This window comes from Pelodiscus sinensis, chromosome 3 (assembly GCF_052426305.1).
Source record: "Pelodiscus sinensis isolate ZL-2025 chromosome 3, ASM5242630v1, whole genome shotgun sequence".
Taxonomy (NCBI): domain Eukaryota; kingdom Metazoa; phylum Chordata; order Testudines; family Trionychidae; genus Pelodiscus; species Pelodiscus sinensis.
Genome location: NC_143054.1, coordinates 109,405,981 through 109,426,860, shown reverse-complemented (window position 1 = coordinate 109,426,860; position 20,880 = coordinate 109,405,981). Strand labels below are relative to the sequence as shown.

The window sequence follows — 20,880 nt, the reverse complement described above, 5'->3', positions numbered from 1 at the left end:
ATGATTTTAAAAAGTCTACTGCTTTGACATCAGAAAGTAAGATCTTTTTATTATGACATACAAGTTCTAAATAGTATTATGTGAACATAAGAACGGCTGTACTGGGTCAGACCAAAGGTCCATCCAGCCCAGTATCCTGTCTGCTGACAGCGGCCAGCACCAGGTGCCCCAATGAGAGTGGACCGAAGACAATGATCAAGCGATTTGTCTCCTGCCATCCCTCTCCAGCCTCTGACAAACAGAGGCCAAGGACACCATTTTATCCCCTGGCTAATAGCCTTTTATGGACCTAACCTCCATGAAATTATCTAGCTTCTCTTTAAACTCTATTATAGTCCTAGCCTTCACAGCCTCCTCTGGCAAGGAGTTCCACAGGTTGACTACATGCTGTGTGAAGAAGAACTTTCTTTTATTAGTTTTAAACCTGCTACCCATTAATTTCATTTGGTGTCCTCTAGTTCTTCTATTTAGGGAACTAATAAATAACTTTTCTTTATCGGCCCTCTCCACACCACTCATGATTTTATATACCTCTATCATATCCCCCCTCAGTCTCCTCTTTTCTAAACTGAAAAGTCCCAATCGCTTTAACCTCTCCTCATATGGGACCCGTTCCGAACCCCTAATCATTTTAGTTGCCCTTTTCTGAACCCTTTCCAAGGCCAAAATATCTTTTTTGAGGTGAGGAGACTACATCTGTACACAGTATTCAAGATGTGGGTGTACCATAGTTTTATACAGGGGCAGTAAGATGTTCTGGGTCTTATTTTCTATCCCTTTCTTAATAATTCCTAGCATCCTATTTGCCTTTTTAACCGCCACTGCACACTCTGTGGAAGTTTTCAGAGAACTGTCCACGATAACTCCAAGATCTCTTTCCTGATTTGTGATAATATTATGTGATAATACGTAGAACTTTTTGGGGATGTTATTTGATGTTATAAATCTGACTCAATTCCCACAAGGTTATTTTAATGACTTGAAACTTAGGCTTGTTGGACCCAAGCGCCTATACTAAAAGAAGATGAGCTGCATGGCATTAAACAAACTTAGTTTCATCATAATAGGTCTATTCTCACATTTGTACTGTTCTTTGCAGAAATGTTTGCTGAATGGACTCTTAGATGACTATTACACAAACTCTTCTTCAATATGTATCATCAAATAAATAATCTCTATGGTAATTTTTTTCATAAAAATCACCAAAGAATGGCCAACACTTACTGGCAGCTTAAAAAAAAAATCACATCTCTATCATAACCAAATTCTACCACTTCATGGATAAATGCATGGTGAAGTTACTATCAAGAAATAGGATCTTTTAGTAAAATTAACTAATTAATTACATAATTTATTTTATAGTTTACCTGATGCCAGTTACACCGGTTTTACCCCAACGGACTTCAAAGAGCCACTGATTTCAATAGAGTTACATTGGCAACAGAGTGGCAATTCAGGCCAAATGTAAATAATCCTAAGTGTACTCCTGTGTAAACAATCCTAAGTTAAAAAAGTTACTTGGCATCTACTTTCTGCTTTTTACAACATGGGACTCATTTCATTATGTTCTTGTACATTTTTTATGAAAGTGTGTCCTTGTGGCTGACACACTCGCTGAGTTTTGAAGTCCCTTTCCACAGAGGAAGTTTTTATTTACTTGTCATTCTGCATAAAACTAAACTGGATAAAGCATAAGAAAATAAGTAGGGAACAATCCTGGAGCACAAGCAAATCTATAGGATAACATGACTGTTTTTTACCCTTCTAATTTGAGAAATATACAGTATACATTCTATAATACCACTATAATACCATTCTATAATACCACTAATTAAGCTATTAAGTTCACCAGCTGTTACATGCATAAACCCAAGCTCATAACTGTCAGGTACATGAAGGATGAACTGATACACATGCATACAATACATATACATTTATTTCATACCCTATTCTAAACACTAGTTATTTGCTACCAAACCTTGTACTTATAGCCCATACACTTCTTTAAAGCAGCATACAATTTTAAACTGAACTTACCTGATAAAAAGTCAAGATAACAATTGACAATGGTTGTTCCTGGTCTTATCCAACTTACTGGAATCTCTTTAGGCTTGGTACTGCCTACAACCACCACATCTGCCTGATGAAGCTAAAAAATAAGTAACAATACTCTAAAATTAGAAATATGTCATGTAGTGTAGACTTAACATTCAGACTCAATTTATATTTAAACTTCTCACAGTATCCACACATGGATGCAAAAAACCCAGACTACAGGCCTGATTCTTATATTACTGAAATTCAGGGATAACTCCATTGAAATCAATACATACATTCTGATGTAAAGTCAGAAAAAAAAATCGGAATCAGGGCCTATAATATCACATGCAGATCATACCCTGAAAAAGCCCACTGTGGTTAAAAGAATTATCTGACAGGATATTTCAGAGGAACTTCTGTTTTATGGAAGAAACTAAATATTCAAAAGTACTCTCATTTGTTAAGCAACCACATCCATGAGTAATACAAGGAACTGTTCAAAGATGGATTTGTGAAAGTGGGGGAAAAAAAACACATACTCAAGACACATTAGTTGGAAGGCAACTTGAGAGCTCATCAGCTCTCTACATTCATCAATGCCTTCAAAAAATTCCAATTAAAACCTTACATTTACCAAAAGCAGCCTCTGATTTCATGGCTATGCTCTAATCACTCCTGCAGTTTCAGTGGAGTCACACAGCCTTACATGAACAGTCTACAGTGGATGTATTTGGGGCCAGTATTAAACTCTTATTACCATTTTAGAGAGCCATCTGAGAAGAAGAGCACTTCTCTTTACTTGCAGTGTTTAATCAGAGTGGTATTGCACAAACTGAACTGCAAAATAGGACAACTTTAGTATAGCTGTTAAGAAACATTGACTGACACAACAGGCAGCTTCCTTTCTAGAGTAATCAGGATCCCCAAGGCTTCCAGCTTAGTTTTGTTCTATCGCTGGCTAAAAATCATGTCACTGTATACTGTATTCCAGACAAATTATTTTTGCATTTCTAATATTACAATTATTTTAAAAGGTCTTAGGAGATCCCTTACATTTATAGACCATCTTTCACCCTGTAAGATCCTAAAACTCATAGCAACCTAAATTCACATTTTACCTACCACTAACTACACTAATTGCGCAGCCACTTAACAGTGCATAACACCACTAAACAAAGAGCTAAGACAGTAAGTGAAGATTACTACATTTCTCTAATTAAAAGAACATGACATTTAGGTGTATAAAATACATTTATTCAAAACAGAACACGCCAGGTCATCAGAACAGGATAACATCCATGCTTTGGAGAAATATCTTCTTTGATAAGCACAGGTAATATTTCTGTCTCATCCAGCCTCATTCCTTGATTAATACACAGCTACTAAATTTAAGAACAGTCTACAGAGTTAAGGATCAACACAATTTCCTATGTCTCCTAGGGATGTGAAAGGCTAACCTTAAAAGGTGAGGCTTACCGGTTCTGGTTTACCAGTAAGGGTTGGAGCAGCTTCCCATATGTCATAGGCAGGGAACTGCTCCAGCCCCACAGGGCCTACCGCAGTCAGACTGGCTGGCAGAGGGCAGCATCAGTCCTTTGGGGCTGGAGAGCCCTCTGTCCCATTCACCCCTCTTTTAACCAATTAAACAGGATTTTACATCCTTACTGACTCCCGGCATTTTCATTCGGAGGTCTCCCATCTACCTACTGACCCAGCATATTTTAGATTGAGTCCTGATGAACACTGGGACAGCCATAGGGCATCAGACCTATTGTTCTCCAGTCCAGCATCCTGTCTCAGGCAGTTGCTGGTAACAGAAATTCCACAGGAAGATATGAAAAGCCTCAGAATAGATATGGAATAATCGATCTCCAAATAAAGTTTCACCTAAGCCCCTGGAATTAACCCTGAAGTACAAGTTTTTACGTCCCTTCCAAAATCTTTCATCGTTAACTACTGGAACACTGGATAGTCTTGTAATTCAAACAAATGCCCAAAGCCTTTGGATCTTCCAAAATTAATTGGCTTCCTGTGGCAATTACTTCCATAGTAACATCCTATGGCAATTAGGGATGACAAATTTAGATTAATGGGCTAATTGAACAGTCAACTATTAGATTAGTAGATAAGGGCGCCTCCACCTTTGAAGTGTAGCAACAGCCGCAGCAAAGGTGAAAGAAAGCACTGGGGGAGCATGGGGTCAGCCAGGGACCCAAGCAGTCCCCCGCTGTCCTCATACTCCCCGCGGCGTTTCAAAGCAGCAGCACTACATGGAACCCAGGGTCAGTGGGGGAGTCCCCATCTGACCCTGGATTGCACGTGGTGTTTCAAAGTGGCAGTGCTGGGTGGAGTCCAGGGTCTGGCCCTGACCTTCAGATGGTGCTGCCGCTTTGAAGTACACCGTCTCCCCCTGCCTATTTCTGATAGCGTCAGCAAGGGTGGGGGGAAACGACTAGTGTGTTGACTATCTGAGAAGTATTTATCGAATAGTCGACTAGGTGTTCACATCCCTAGTAGCAGTTACTTCCACAGTCTTGTCATTCATGGTGTGAGGGTATATTATTTAATTTTGAATAAATAGGACTGTTCCCAGTTGCCGGGCAGATGGATGGGGAGAGAGCTCTATGTAGATATCACATCCATTCCACTAACTGTGAAATGGCCTGTGGATATCTGCAGATATGCCTGGCTCTGTAGAGCAATATTGTCATCAGTATTCCAGATGATGGTGAACCGTTGTACTACAGAACTGAGAATGCACTGTTTTTTAAAAATACTTTTGATGTATTTTTGAACATGTTAAATAAACGTAAGTATGATTAACCTATATAAGTTGTGCAGAACTTATTTTAGTCCTATTTATTCAGGAGATAAAAGAAAATCAGAAATTAAAAACGATCAAGGGCACCAACACAATATATTAGGTTCTATTGTGTTTGGTTTTAATAATTCATTCTAATATGGAATTCTCTTATGAGGGAAAGGAAATGAATACCCTGGTCCCCAATCTTTGTGTGATATTGCTCAACACTGGAAGTCAGTCTCGCGTGTTAAATTTCATGCATACTTTAGCAGATGACTGCTTTATTTGGACAAGGGAGCAAGTTGCTTTCATCAGCTTGACCTTTGTTCTTATGTCAAACCATAATCAATAGCATACCTGATCTTCATTCTAGGATATTAAGATTCACCTAATTAGAGACATTTAGCTCATGTATGGCGACTGCTAGAATAGGTATTTATCAAGTTCAGTGTTGATTTAATCTGAGCTATTGTGCAATGGGAGCTGGTTCTTGGTTTTGTTTATATTATTCAGTTTCATTTTCTTAGCATTTCAATAATAAATGCAGTAAAATTTTAAGATGACTTCTCATGATCCCTCCCTTACTGGAACAGAAAACAACATGAATACTCTACATTACAAGTGAACAACATACTTTTGGGCTATTCAGTGGCTTTCTCCACATAAAATGTGAGTCTTAGCAATAAAACATCTACTTTACCAGATTCATAATCTTAACAATGTTGCAATTATTTACTTACATTTTGGTTAGAAAGATTTTCAATGAGAAAAGCTTTACTTTGCATTGTGTAACATTACAAGATTTAATATGGGAATAAAATAAGTACCTATAACCATGGCTCAGTTAAGAATTGGGGTAAGTATTCCAAATTAGGGACTCAAATATTTCAAGAAAACTGAGGTACCATACAGGCCTTTTATACTACCATCTCTTCTGGGTACTGGTACTTTTTTGATCCCTAAGAAGGTAAAAGATTAACTGGTAAACATGCCCTTTTACCAGATAATCAGTTAGAAAGCCAGAGCAGCCCCCCATCTGCAACGTGTTGCAGAGGGCTTGACCTGGCCTGGAGGGAGAAGTCCCCACCTATAAAATGCAGCAATGGGCCCAGAAGAGCCCCTTACCAGCGGCATGCTGCAGCGGGCCTGGCTCAAGCAGCCTCTTCCCCTTTCCCCCTCAACACACACAGTGTACTGCAGCAGGCCCGGCCCGGCCCAGCCCAGCCGGAGCAACCAGCAGTGCGGCAGCCTGGCTGAAGCAGTCCCCCACTGCAATTAAGCAGTTAAACACTTAGTTCAACCGGTTAACTGCGTAACTGGGATTTTACATCCATACGACAAAGTGATCTACACATATCACTGTATGCACATGAAACTCAATTAACACAGCTACATTCTTCCACAACAGTAAAGGTTAATACTGAAGCTGTTATAATTAAGGTACAATTCAAATATGTAGTGTCAACTAGTATATCCTATATGATGGGAATAAGGATTATACATTTGCATAGTGCTTAGCACTGAGGCCTCATATTAGTTGGCACCTCTACATGTGATCTCAAAAAATGATAATTCTCAAGAAGCTTCCTTCAATACATTTGATCAATTCTGTAATAATGCAACTTTAAGTTTGAAAAACAATTGACCTAAACAACTCTTCTCATCTCTATGCCTACAGATCATAACACTGCATAACTGTCTTAACAAGAGTAGCATAATATTTCTGTAGCCAATGTTAATAGCAGGTTGGACAGCCAAAGTTGTACATAATTGTAAATATATCATAAAAACAGATAGAATTTTTATATACCTCATATGTAACCAACCGCTGTCCAGTGGGTGATTTATAACTGTATAAAACAACTATATAAAACTTGTAAACTTATTTCCTTTCCCCATTTTTAAAAGAAAGAAAATGCAAAAAAAAAAATCTCATATTGTAAGTTTAATTATACTAAGAGAAAGACAATTTTTTTCCTTGCAAGGGTTTTAAAACTAATTCATAAAAGAAAACCAATAGTTGAAGCACACAAAATATTCAATGTCAATGCTACAGTGAAAATTTTTGTAATCAGTTTCCTATAAACTTACTTGATGGAATGATCAAGGAGAGTTAAAGAAGCTTACACAACCCCATCAGGCCATTTCACTTCACACAGGATGATTTTTCCCCCCCCAATAACCTATTTTTTCATTGCTTATAAAACACTCTGAAAAGGCTTAAAGAGGCATGCAGACAGTTAATCTCCTAAATTGATATTAATCAGACCTTCAAAATGGAAAAGATGTATTATCATCAAGTCTATCCCTCTGCAAGTGTATTACATAGTCCAGAGACAGAGGATGCATCAGATGCATAACAGATGCAATTCTTCATTTTAGCCAAAAGGATGAGAAGATATTGAAAAATGGTAACATACAGTCATTGTACAGCCAAATATACATTAGAAAATGGGTAAAATAACACTGTTACCAGACTACACCGGAAAGAATGACAAACATCAACTGAAATAATCCTTAATATAATACACAATATTTTAAGGACAGTCAAAGATCTTCACAGGCTGATTCTCAAGTGAATCTTGCACTCTCACTGGCAAATCTCCTCATTCGGGAAGACATGTTCCAATAAATACTTTGAAACCTTACCTCAGAACAAAAATTCAACCCTCTCCAATAAGATTTAAGTAGAAGCAGATTAAGTACTACCACCCATTCCCAAGGCAAAAGACAACATGTTAAAACAACAGTAACAATGCAGATAGGGTAAGCCAAATGTTTAACGGTAATGATATAGAGTAACTGTATATTCCAGATAATTGAAAACCTATTTTGCTCTAAGGGTTGCATAAATATTTAATTTCCGTAATTTTTACAATATCCATTTTTAAATCATATGATCAAAGACAAAAAATAAATCATTTAAAACAAACATAAATGGGCATAATGAAAATGGATTTTCTAGCTCTGATGTAGGACTATTTAGTACAGAGGAAAAAGAGAAATGGATACTGAATTCCCTGCAGCCACGTTTAGTGTAAAGAAATATACAAAATATGATTTGAACAGAAAAAAAGAGTGATCATTTAAAACGCTGTGGCCACTGCAGGTGTCATGGTTTAAATTTTATCTGAACTTCACTGATTTAGTAAATTTTCCTATTTTTTCACCCATACATACCTCTTTACCTTCTTCCTGTCACACCTACACCAGCAATAGGCAACTTAAGGCCAGTAAGTAGGTCATATGAGTGGCCCTCCTCCATCTCAGTGGTCTGCAAGTTTGTCAAAACCAAGATGATCTCCTGCAATAGGGTAGTTTTGCTAACTGTGTTTCGTACCTAAAATTTGCAGGGTATGCCAATTGAACCATGCAGCACTTTGACTGAATGCAGACGGCATGCGTAGATTTTACAATCAATGTTGTGTGCAATCAGCATGAACCTCACTTCATGCACGTGCCCTTGCTTTATGTGCATATCACTCTGGTAATACTGGCAGAGTAAAACCTATGCAGATGGAACCAGTGGAATCGGACAACCCTGTGTGTGGTCAACAGCAAATAAAATGTCTTATAGGCCACACACAGAAACCCAATGGGCTATATGTGGCTGATGGGGCCATAGGTTGTCCACCATTGACCTACACAATGAACATGTATTAATTTGACAAATGGCATTACTCTGATTTTTTGGGGAGGGGAAAGAAAGATATTCAAACACATGCCTGCTGGAGAGAGGGAAGGCATTTTCAAAGATTTCACAGAACATTAAAAACCAGTGTTCCCCACTTTAAAATCATTAGGATCTGTAGCATACGTGTTTAACAGCTGAATTGACTAATTAAAGTGTTCAATAATAACATAGACATCATTCTTATTCATCAAAAGGGGATCAAAATAAGCCATGATAATAGGGGACGATGTTATTATCACTAAGGCTACGTCGTCACTGTTAGTTCCTCTGGCAGAAAATATGCTAATGAGAGACTCATTAGCATAAGTCATGATCTCATTAGCATATTTTCTACCGTTTCTTTTTGAGCAAGGGGTTTTTGCACAAAAAGAAGCAGTGTGGACTTTTTTGTGTGTGCAAAAACTCTGTTTTGCGTAAGATCCTTATGCTGTACTTCTAGATCCTACCAGCATGTAGAGCAGGGACCAGAGCTCAGATTGCTACATTTGCTCCTCCTAGCTTCTACTGTCCTTAGTCTTTGGCTTTTGGAATATCTGATTTTTTAACATGCAAGAAACAGCAATAATCAAATAAACATTTTAATGTCTTAAACATACAGGCTGTGTCTACACTGGCATGAATTTCCGGAACTGCTTAAAATGGAATACTATTCCGTTTTCAGTTTTTCCGGAAAAGGAGCGTCTACATTGGCAGGCTGCTTTTCCGGAAAGCCCTTTTTCCGGAAAAGCGTCGGCGGCCAATGTAGACGCGCTTTTCCGGAAAAGAGCCCCAATCGCTATTTTCACGATCGGGGCTTTTTTCCGGAAAAGACTATTGGGCTGTCTACCCTGGCCCTTTTCCGGATCAGTGTTCCGGAATAAGGACTTATGCCCGAGCGGGAGCAGAATAATTTTTCCGGAATAGCGGCTGTTTTTGTAAAGTAGAGCGTCGTTGCTTTTCCGGAAATTCAAGGGCCAGTGTAGACAGCTAGCAGCTTATTCCGGAAAAGCGGCTGATTTTCCGGAATAAGTGGCTCAGTGTAGACACAGCCACACAGTAGAAGAGTAATCTAACAAAGTAATATCACTAGAATTTCCTCTATATTTGTATCTGCTGTGTTCTAGACAGCTGTTCCATTTGTGTGTCATGCTTTTTTATGTTTGCCTGGGTCAGACACCAGAGAGTCCCACCCAGTTTACAAACCCTGATTCTTGTGAGATTTGAAAGGGCTGTCCACAGCTGGCTCCACAAAAGACAGATAAATAGGTGGAGACTCCAGAATGAGTTTCAGCAAAGATAACAGGCCTGTTTGTAAGCCAAAGAGAGGGAAAGAGGTACCCTAATCAAACCTGCATTTGGCTGAAAATGTGAAAGTGAGTTCACATGGGGTTTTCCCATCTTTTATTATTTGGAAACAAAGTGGGACTGTGTCTAGGCTTCTTTACAATAAACATGAATGCAAGGCAAAGACTTTTAAATTAGTCACAAGATGGGCCATGTTCAGAAATAATTGAAGAAATGGTCTCAGTAAATTTTCTCATGAATGCAAAGAGTTCTTCATGTTTTGGCAAGATAAACATTTGTATTTTTCATCAGAAAATACAACAGTTTTCCATCAACTGGATAACCTAATCTTGGCCAAAAGTTAATAAGCTATACAGCAATAAAATGTTGTATTTTTCTCTTTATGAACAGTGGAACAGAATATTGACTTTTAAAATAACAAAATTTAGCTTTTTTTTTTACAATTGTGTGAATAAGTCTTTGAAAGCCAAATTCACTCTGAAGGGACAGTATCTGCAACAGCTTTCTATATAAATATCAACAGAAGGATAACTAACTGGTGATTTTAATTGTATCTAAAGCCTTAAACATTTATTGATTTCCCATTTTACACAAAGTAAGTGGAAACTGATCCTCTTTACAACAGTTGCACATATTTATTCTAGAATTATCAGAAATATTAGAATTGTAATTTATAACCATTTGAAAATACAGGGGTTTTTAACAATGGAGTCATAATTCATCTGTGAGAGGACCATTATTTTTAGAATAGTTAAAAATCAAGTTGACTCACATTCTAATGCAGAAACATAGAAACTTGTTCAATGCACCAAAATCAAAAGAAATAAACAGGAGCAGAATAAAAGATTACATTTTTTACATCTCTCTCTATATATACACACACATATAAAAACAATTTCCTGTGGGATGACAGAGTGATATCATCATGTCATTCTGCATCCCGCCTGCCTCCCTCTTCCAGTGCTCAGGAGCCAGGGCTTTCCTCTGGGCCTAGCGAGGCCTCGGTCCAGCCCCCTCTCTTCAGGTAGCTGGGGGGAGAGAGCTGAGTCTGGGCAGGGGCAGGCGAAGGGGGGGAGAGGGAGGAAGGGAGCAGGCCAGGGCTGCCACGCCTCTGCCTGGCCTTCCCGAGCAGTGGGGGAGGGAAAGCCAGGGCTGCCTATCTCAGGGGGGGAAAGAGGGCAGGGTTGGTGACTGTAGCGCAGCCCCCTAGTCACCTTTAATTAAAAAAAAAAAGTCAAGCACGTTAAAAGTGTCCCTTTATTTATGGTATGTTATTAGGGGCAGGGAAAGATTCAATTTACCAAAACATTAAAATAAATCTAAAATGCAGCTGGTAAGTCTAGCTTAGGGCCATGCCAGTCTTTAATATATTCTATTTTAAGAAACCTATTTAAAAGGGACTGGTTATCAGGGTATCTAGAACAGGAGTTATCAATTGTGACACAATTGTTACATGTTTCAAGTACTTTCTTCTTACTGTGCCCTGGTTAATTCTTATAAATAAGCACTTTATTGCCATTTATGAGCCTTCTGCTTTCACAGTACAATTGGAATGTAAACTTTATTAGATTGCTTATTTTGCTGGGGATGCAGGATAATAATTTCAATAATCAGAAGGACAATATGAAAGTTAGTATCTAGAAGCAGACAATGTAATTGGGATTAATCAGCTAACTGCTATTTGTTCCTTTAGAAATCTTCTGCATAATGCTTAAGGTAACAAAATCAACATTTAGGTATTTACATGCGAATGAGAAATATACACTGAAATTAACCAACCAGCTTAAAGTAAATCCCAATTTCACAAATTTTTCAAAATGTTCCTGTAACAGAACCTGTCTGAAACAAAAAGAGACAATACTTAAAGTAATAGAGGTACTAGGCTTGATCTAAAGCCCATTAAAATCCAGGGAAATTTTTCAATTTCTTTGGCTCAGGCACCAATAAATTAATTATCTATTAGTAAATAAAAGCAAATGAGGAAAAGTTACTAGTATACCTTTCTCTTTAAATGCTAAAGTAACAAAGCTACATCTTGAGTTACATGTGTAAATAATACCTAGCTCATGTAACAATTTATATCAAAAAATGGTAAACCTGAGATTTGTTTCAATGAAAATGGACACATTAACTTAATCTGAAAAAAAACTGATCTATAAAATAAAATACTTAGCGCAGCCATCACTACATTAGTTTAAAGTAGTTTGCCTTGCCGTGGTACATACACAAAGCAAACCTGTCTGCTCTAGGACAGCAAATCTCCATAATACATTCAACTGTAGATATAAGTATACAGAAGTCAAGAAATTTGAAGTACGATTGTGTATTTATTTTTTGCCTTTCTCTTCATTTCAAACTTTGATGAATATTTATGACATACCTCATCAATAAGCAAAATGCATTTTACCGAATTTTCACAAAGCATGTCAGACCTTTCAACTTGCAGAGAAAAGAGGTACTGTCAAGTCACAATCCTCCAGTATAACCACAGTTCGTGTAACATGACACTATAAATATGGGGTCATTAATGCTTATTAATGGCGAGCAAGAAACCCTATGTTTAACTCCTGATGTCTGGGTTCGCTTGAGACACGAGAAAAGTGAAAATCTTTAGATATGCAATAAGCTAGAGAACAAGTGCTAAGCAATAAACTCAGAGGGTTACTGATCGAGTGCCATGGGAGTCTAGGCTTGCCGCTGAGATAAATGAAGGCAAGTTTCTCCAGAACCCCCCTGATCATAACTTCAGACACACTACTGGCTGAACCTCCTAAACCTGAAACTCTCTGATCCAGCAACATATGTGGTCCAACAAAACCAGAACCAGATCTGGATGTTACCAGAACAGAGAGCCCTGGCACCTGGAAATGTGAGCCAGCCGGGAACGCAGTCGCAGGGGAGGACAGCGGGCTGGGGACCAGTGGCAAAGGACCAGTCAGGTCCCAAGCAAATTCCCTTATTTGGGACCAGTCAGGTGCCAAGGGTGCCAGAACAGGGAAGTCCAACCTGTAAAAACTCCTTTGGGCACAAAAGTTAAAATGAACTGAGAAGACAATGTAAAACCTCTCATCTTGCCTCAGCCTTTAATTCTGTTTCCCAATAGGGATGTAAGCGACTAGTTGACTACCCAATAAGCATATGGGGTCACTTGCCCACCCCTTGCTGCCTCTATCAGAGAGAAGCAGCAAAGGGGAAAGGAGCAGGAGCTAGTGCTGCGGGGGAGCCAGCTTAAAAACCGGTTCCCCCAGCACCATCCCTGTGCAGGGGAGGGGGCAGAGGTGCAGCAGGGAACTGGCGGCACTTCTGCCTTAGAAATGTAGCAAGAGTCAGCAGGGCTCTTGCTACATTTCAAAGATGGAGATGCCCTTATCAACTATTCGAATAGTCGATGCAAATTGCATCAACTGTTCGATTAATTGATTAATCTAAAGTTAACATCCTTATTTCCCAACAGTGGGACAGGTAAATCACAGGAAATGCCAGAAAGCTAAGCATTGTTACAGGCTAACAGCCACAGCCAGAGATCAAATGTGAAATAGCAGCTGTGAAATTGTCAAGAATGTCAGTTTCACTGCTGATAGGCTGCCTGCTGTGAAACTGAGCCCAAACCCATTCAAGTTGGCAGAACCAGCTGTAAGCCCCAAGTGGCTATTCATTACCCCACCTCCATTGGTGCAGCGATTCCTTGTAAGGACACAAACAACTGGCAGAAGGAGAGTATTATGGATACCAATAACTGATGTAATAACTGTGGTGGCTGCAGGTCAACCTACCTTAAGTCAACCTAATTTTGTACTTTAGGCAACCCCTTACCATAATTAGTAATGACATCACCACATATGTATAAAATGTCCCCCTCTAGTACATGGTCATAAATCATCAAGATAAAACACGATTAAAGAATGAAACTGAAAAAACAGATTTTAATTTAAACCATGGAAACTTCTCTCCACAGATGAAAGAACTGTACGCTTTTAAAAATGTTCTCTAGCTCTTAAAACACAAAAATGACATAGCCCTAACAGTGATATCATCAGCTATAAAACCACTATTTGACAAAGGAAAAATTTCTACATCACACCGGCTCAACTAAAATACATAGTGTATTTTCCTTCTTTCACTCTAGTTTTGAATCCAAAACAAATACTCTGCATTAAATTTTTGAATTGGCTGCCACCTTGTGGTATTCTATATGAAACATCAGTTTAGGAATATTCACTATAAATTGCTCAATGCATGTAAAAATTAAAAACAAGGCAGTTGGAGAAGGTATTTTTCTCTAGCAGTTATTTTTTGCAAAACAGGAGAATCTTGAGACCCTAGAATTGTCCCATTTGCTAACAATTTTGTAAAAAAGAATTAAACATTTACTAGTTTCAAAGGAATGTTTCGTAACAAGTCCTGCATACTCTTTGGCTACATCTACAATGCAGGCTTCTTGCCCAAGAACTGTTTATTCATCGTGGGGAGAGGAATAACTCTTACACAAGCAGCCCTCTTTCCCAACGCTTTACTGTAAATTTACTTGCGCAAGAGCACATGTGCAGTGTAGACGCTCCGCAAATTTTTGCACAAGAACAGCTAGGAGTGTAGACGTAGCCTAAGGGTTTAATTAATCCTTTTCTACTGTCCCTCAGTACTAGAAAGAGTTCAGATCCACGCTGTCCTAGAAAAGGAAGCATACACGAATGTCTTTAGGTCATAAAATATGTAACAGTATCCTCGTGCAAATGGTTCTATTGCTTTGCTGGAGAGAAACAGGTGCCCCTAGCACTGAGGAAAAGGGTTGGCTGAAATGCACGAGTGAACAAAACTTGTTTTAAATTGTGTGTGTGTGTGTTTGAATACTAGCATACACATCCTAAAACATTTCATGAGTGGTTCCACACATTACATTCTGAAACAAGGCTCTTAATGTCTCACAGAGCTACAGCTTTTCAATGAGCAAGGGAAGGAAAATTATCTCAACGTCGTAACAGCCCCAGCAATGGAACAATGAGCTTGCTCATGAGTTATATAGCTTGATATTTGTTCTACCATCCACCACAACAGTACTAAAGCACCTTCCATACAAAACAGATTGACAGAGAGGTCCCTTCTGAACTTCACAGAGAATTTGGCTGTTTCCCTTTTGGGGTTATACTTAGCTCTATTTGGGACAGTTTCATATCTCTCTTCTTTAAGTGTATTAGGCACCCAGCTTCCTTCTGCTATGATCTCCTCTGCTCCAATCATTATCAGCAGGCCCCTCCTCAAACCTTTCCTTCAATCAGGTAAGTCAAATTATGAGAGAAATCCAAGTTCAAAGTATGGGCAAATTGATCTTTTTCCTCATTACTAATAATCAAAAGGCCCACAGGCTCAACTGGGCTGGAGCGGCCCTGCCCTGCCCAGCCCAAGGAGCCCCCACCCATAGCACAGTGCAGCCGGCTTGGCTCGAACAGGCCTGGAGCAGCTTGTAGCACAGCAGCCTGCATTCTGCTCCCAGCGGGGCGCCGCTCCAGCCTGAATAGGCCCACCGCACCATGCCACAGGCTGGGAGGTACTACAGCCCAGGCGGGCTGGATTAATCCCCCCACCACGGGATCACAGTTAACTGGTTAAGCATTCCATTAACTTTTTAACCAGGATCCCTACCCCAAACCAAGTCTAAAGCATAAAAATCTTATGACTTGTAATAATGGGGACTAGTTAAAATATTCCCTGCCACTACTAGTGACAGAGGGTCTCTCTTAACACTTTGATGGAACCCAGGCCTTCCTAAATTATCTGCTTTTTCCCCCTAAATTGTCAGAATTATCCTACAATGTCATAAAATTTTAAAAAGACTTCAGAGTTTCCAAGTGGCATCCTATCATTTGGCTTAAGGAGATATTTACCTTGCTCTGAAGTTGCTGTGTTTTCCACTGGCAGCTCATAGTCATGGCACCTTTTCTCTGAAGGAGGCACAGCAAAGAGGCTTCCAGTGGCCCACAAGCTCCTACCAGTAACACCTTCTTTCCATCTATAGTTTTAACTGCTCGACAAAAAAAGCCAACAATCAGTTCAGTTGTCTGTTGCTGTAACAGACGTTTACTACTAAACTTCTTTGGAGCGAGCAGCCAGCCCACAAATTCGATTAAGTGGACATTCTGCCATTCGCCTTCCTGAGGGACAAGGTTTGTAATTACCAGAAGCCCTAAAAGATGGTTCCAAGTGCTAGTATTTTTCTCATCATCACAAGGTTGAAAATCACATACACTTGCCTCTGGAAGAACCCACCCAAACCTAGGTTCCTATTTGTTTATGTGACAAGTGACAATCTTACCCTGATTAGTGTGAATGTTCAGTACATACTGCTGAATTAAATGGGATCTGGGTTGTTTGTATATAATCATTTAATGTATCCAGCTGTGCCAGATACTTCCCCATTTTATTTAAAATTCACCTACTTTTAAAGGATGTTTGCCTCCAAAATTCACAAGTGCAATGAGATACAAGACTATTCTTGAATGATTGCTGTAATTGATTTAAGCCAGTACATTAACAGTATCTTTACAAAAGATGTAAAAAACCCACAATATTTAGGGTGCTCACAGATAAAGTAATCTGTAATTTCAATTACCAAATATACAATGTAGTCCAAAATGTAGTCCATTCATTAATAATCTTGATTTGTCCAAATTTTTGAGAGACTCAAAATTCGTCTCTGATCTCACAGGCAAAAAACTATGTCAATTTTGGTTTTATACAAGTTTTCCGTGGAGACCTGTAGCAGCATCCAAGCCAATAATTTTTGATCTGAGGAAGTGGGTCTGGCCCACGAAAGCTCATCATCTAATAAACCATCTTGTTAGTCTTTAAAGTGCTACATTGTCCTGCATTTTGCTTCAATAATATGTGGGTTTATAGACAAAGGCCACACCACTACTCCTAGAAACAAATTTGCAGTTCTGAATTCAACTCTTTGATGGAGAATCTCAGCAAGATAAAGGAAGCAAGGACCTGTTATTTCAAATGCAAAATTAAGCCAGAAAATCTGAGGCTGTATCTGTACATAGTACAAGAGCAGCAAACAGCAAAACAAAGTTTTGCTTTATGGTTCAGCTCTATGTCCATAAAATTTGTGTGTTCCATTGAGCTGCAATGACTGAAACCAGTCTTCATTTTACATTTATATTTTTGTAATAAAAGAAAAAAAACCTAATCAAATAGGTGTTTGTAGAGTTTATTTTAACTTGCTGCCATGGCTTTGCGGGTGTCAAATCCACTACAGTGTACTGAGTTTACAGGTTCTTATTTTGTGTAGATCAGAAAAATGGATAAAGAAATACAGAACAAGACTAATATATGAAAAAAAATGGATATTTGATTACCAAGGTTCTTATACAGGATCTCAGAAATCATCAGTGATAGAAAAACTTGTACTTGATAATATTAGAAATAGAATTGCACAAGACTGTCTTACCTAGTTTTTCAAGAAGCTCAATCACAGCACTGGCAGTAGGAAAAACTGAACAGTTGTAAGTATCTCCACGCACCAACCGTCCCAGGTTTACATCTGATACTCTAGGGAAGAAAAATATGGAAACATATAAAACAGAAAGTGAGCATGAGATATACTGTAGTTAGAGCTTGCCCTGTACGTTATACCCTATCTGTGTTAAAATACAAACTGAATGTCTCATAGAACTAGTAATAATATATGGTTACGAGATTATTTTAATCTCTAAACTTCTATATCTAGCACTTCCCACAAGATCTTAGAATTCAGACAAACACAGAACCATCAAGATAGATAAAAGGAAGAGGAACAAGGGCTAGAAGAAAAAGTGGGTGCAAGATAATTTGTGACATATTCAAGCAGAATATGAGTGAAATAAGGAGGGAAGGAAAAACAAGCAAAGGAGCGTCTGTCATGAAAGCAATGGGTGTTGGGGGGGGTTAGAAGTACTCATGATATTTGATTTACAGGAAGTAATGTTATTTCAGAAGGTTGGAGCAGTATGAGAAAAGGCAAGAGTGGGAGGAGACGACAAAAGGGAAAAAATTGCTGCAAATTAGACAGGCCCTAGGTCTGTTTAAGATATGCTAGGGGCCTAGGAGCAGTTCAGGATAGATTGGGAGGGTGCAAGTCTGGCTTAAAATTACCCTAGACCCATGCTCCCCTCTAGAAATTCAGCCAAGGCTCTCCCCCTGAAGCTTTCTTAAAAAATGCTGTCAATGAAATCAATAAGAATGATAACAACGTAACACTGGAAGAGAATAAAACTACACTATAAACACTATTTCCCAAGCTTATGATTAGTAAAGATTAAAGCACAGTCTTATCAAAATTACTTAAGCAGACAGTTTGATTGATTTTATAATCTTTTTGTCTACATTTAATGACACAGTTAAGCAGTGACCGAAAAATCCATTAGTGAAAAGCAATGGTGAAAGCAGATTTTAGAGCCATAAAACTTGTAACCGCTCTGGCTACCTCTCACTACTTCGCTTACCCATCTACATCTTTCTCTGGTTTTACTGCATTTAATACTTTGCTGTTGTATGCATTTTCAGAGAGGTGAAGGGCAATGCCATGAACCATAGGATCTTCATTGAGTCTCAAGATTTCACCAACAATCTAGGAAGTTAATAAAATGCTTTAGAAGTTAGAGGCAGAACATTATGAAATAAAAAATGGGTGTAATTGTAAACTAATGCTGGTAAACCCTTGGCATTTGTCATCTGGCTATTTCTCTTACAATTTACAACTTGTGTATACTCCCACAGATTTGTGGCCTGCTTGTTTTTCTGCAAAAGTGTATGTACATTAACAGTTATTCCCATACATGGAGTTGCAGGGATATAACTAAAGGTATGTCTACACTTGCACCCTCTTTCAAGAGAGGGATGCAAATGAAGACATTCGAAATTGCAAATGAAACAGAGATTTCAATATCCCACGCTTCATTTGCATATTTGTGTTTTGGCGCTATTTCGAAATAGCGCTATTTTGAAATAACAGATGCTGTTAAGTTGCGGTTATTTCAAGAGAAAACCCTTCTCTCGAAATAACTGGTAAACCTCATTGTATGAGGAATAGCGCCATAACGCGAATATGCAAATCCCAGCTTCATTTGCAATTTCGAATGTCTTCATTTGTTGCATCCATCTCTCGAAAGAGGGTGCAATTCTCTAAGAGAATTTGTCCCTAACACTGCTGTAATGATGGTCAACAGATAGTGTATGTAAAGAGACCTGTTCCATTATGAATAAAAGAAAAGAGAGCTGTGATATTTCAAGGGCAAGAACACAGAATAAGATCCTGCAAAAACAATTTCCATTGGCCATACTAAAACCAAAACTAACTAGAATTCAGAACCATCAAAATGTTTACATAGTTAAACCTGTGTAACTGTGTGATTTTGTTGTAACCTTTGTCCTACCTCCCTTCCTCCCCTAACTCTACCTCCACATTTTATTTATCATTCTCATTTCTTATGCCACATCCAGAATAGAGATTGTAAACTCTTTGCACCAGGCACCACTCTTCTTTGTTCTAAACTGCACCTACTAAACTTTTTGCAGGAAGTAAAAATAAAAACTAGCAGTTGAAACCATGACCCGAGACAAAACTTCACAGGATCACAATCCCTTTTTCAGAATTTTAAGAACCTAAAAGGAGACATTCAGTTCAAAGCAAGGTACTACTAGCTTCAGAGTCTGAAGCACCACAACCCCAAGTACTCAGGCTCATTGCTCTCATCCTCTTGCATCCATGCAGCCACCAAACCCTGGTCAGTTCTTGCTCTGTGACACCTCTAAAATCCATTCATTACCCCATCAACAAAACCTTGATCCTGCAATCTTCCTATCTGTGGCAATCCTCCTGCCGTCTCCTAACTTGTTCATTCTACGCTTAGTTCAAAATGCAGGGGAAAAGATATTCTGCACACAATTTCATTTTAACTAACTCTTCCCCCACACCAATCTTCTTGATAGGCCCACTGATTTGTTTGGGGCTTTGCTACAGATATCTTAGAATTAATTGTTGTGGAATGTCACGTTTTATTGGAATAGCCCAAGGTAAACTGTGATATTCCGATCTCCGGCATGTTTAAAACAATTATAAAAAAGTTCTTGAAAATCTGTGTCACACACAAAAGACCAAGGCACATGAACCCCTGGGCCCTGAGTTTTCATAACGACCTAGGGCTTTGGATTCTGGAATAACTATATCAAATTGGTCAAAGAAGTTTCTCAGACCTGGAAACAACAAAGGATAAGAAATGATTTTTTATATCTGTGAGATTCATGCCCATACAACCCTAATTAAAGGGGATTTCAATACACTTCTATGATTGGTTAGTGGACATCTTTAACTCCTTTTTTTCTATTTTAAATGATGAAAGGAGAAAAACATGTTTGCTTTTGTTTAAATCTTCTGTCGTTCCTTTAAGCTTAATATATTAATTAAATCACTAGGTTTCCTTTGTAGGCATTCTGTAATTTCAGCATTTTATTGACATTTCATATAGCATTCATTCATTCCATGTATTGGATGTTTAATATTAAAAGGATTTGGCCTGTGACTATGCAGCATTTTAACAAAACCTTGACATTATAACAGCTCCAAAGATCCCATTCAGAAGTAAAGTCACAGTTTAAATAAATGTAGTTTTGTACGGCATTCATCTGAATAAGAACATAAAAATGTGTTACAATAAAAGAGCACTTAAATGATCACAAGAAGATTCTATTTTTAAACTTCAGTTACTTGTCCTATGTTTTCCAAAATATCAAGATCCCAATATAATTTAAGGTATAGCCTAATAAATTATTTCTTAAAAACAAATTAGTTTTCAGTAGCCTACCAAAATAAATGTAAAAACTTGCTTTTGGAATTCTGTGTGTTTGGATTTTAAATTGGGATAAAGTGAAGTTATGGAGCATATGATGAATTAGAAACAAAAGAATAAAAAAATACTTTTTTAAAAGGGAAAGAGTCCCAGAAGAATTAAAATGACTGAAAGTAAGGTCTGAGTTAACAATCAACAGAGCCAGTGCAAACGTTGTTCTCCATCAAAGAAAAGGT

General features: G+C 38.3%; 1 protein-coding gene across 2 annotated transcripts in view; it reads right to left on the bottom strand.

Annotated features, from left to right (window-relative positions):
* MTHFD1L (methylenetetrahydrofolate dehydrogenase (NADP+ dependent) 1 like) overlaps window positions 1–20,880 on the bottom strand; it is a 266,470-nt gene that overhangs the window by 237,103 nt on the left and 8,487 nt on the right. For both annotated transcript variants that reach the window (XM_089777293.1, XM_075924433.2), the window contains exons 5-8: window positions 18,302–18,426; window positions 17,269–17,369; window positions 15,701–15,837; window positions 2,038–2,149 (exon numbers count right to left, since the gene is read on the bottom strand). In XM_089777293.1, the coding sequence (XP_089633419.1) occupies window positions 2,038–2,149; window positions 15,701–15,837; window positions 17,269–17,369; window positions 18,302–18,426 (475 nt within the window). The remainder of the gene's footprint in view (window positions 1–2,037; window positions 2,150–15,700; window positions 15,838–17,268; window positions 17,370–18,301; window positions 18,427–20,880) is intronic.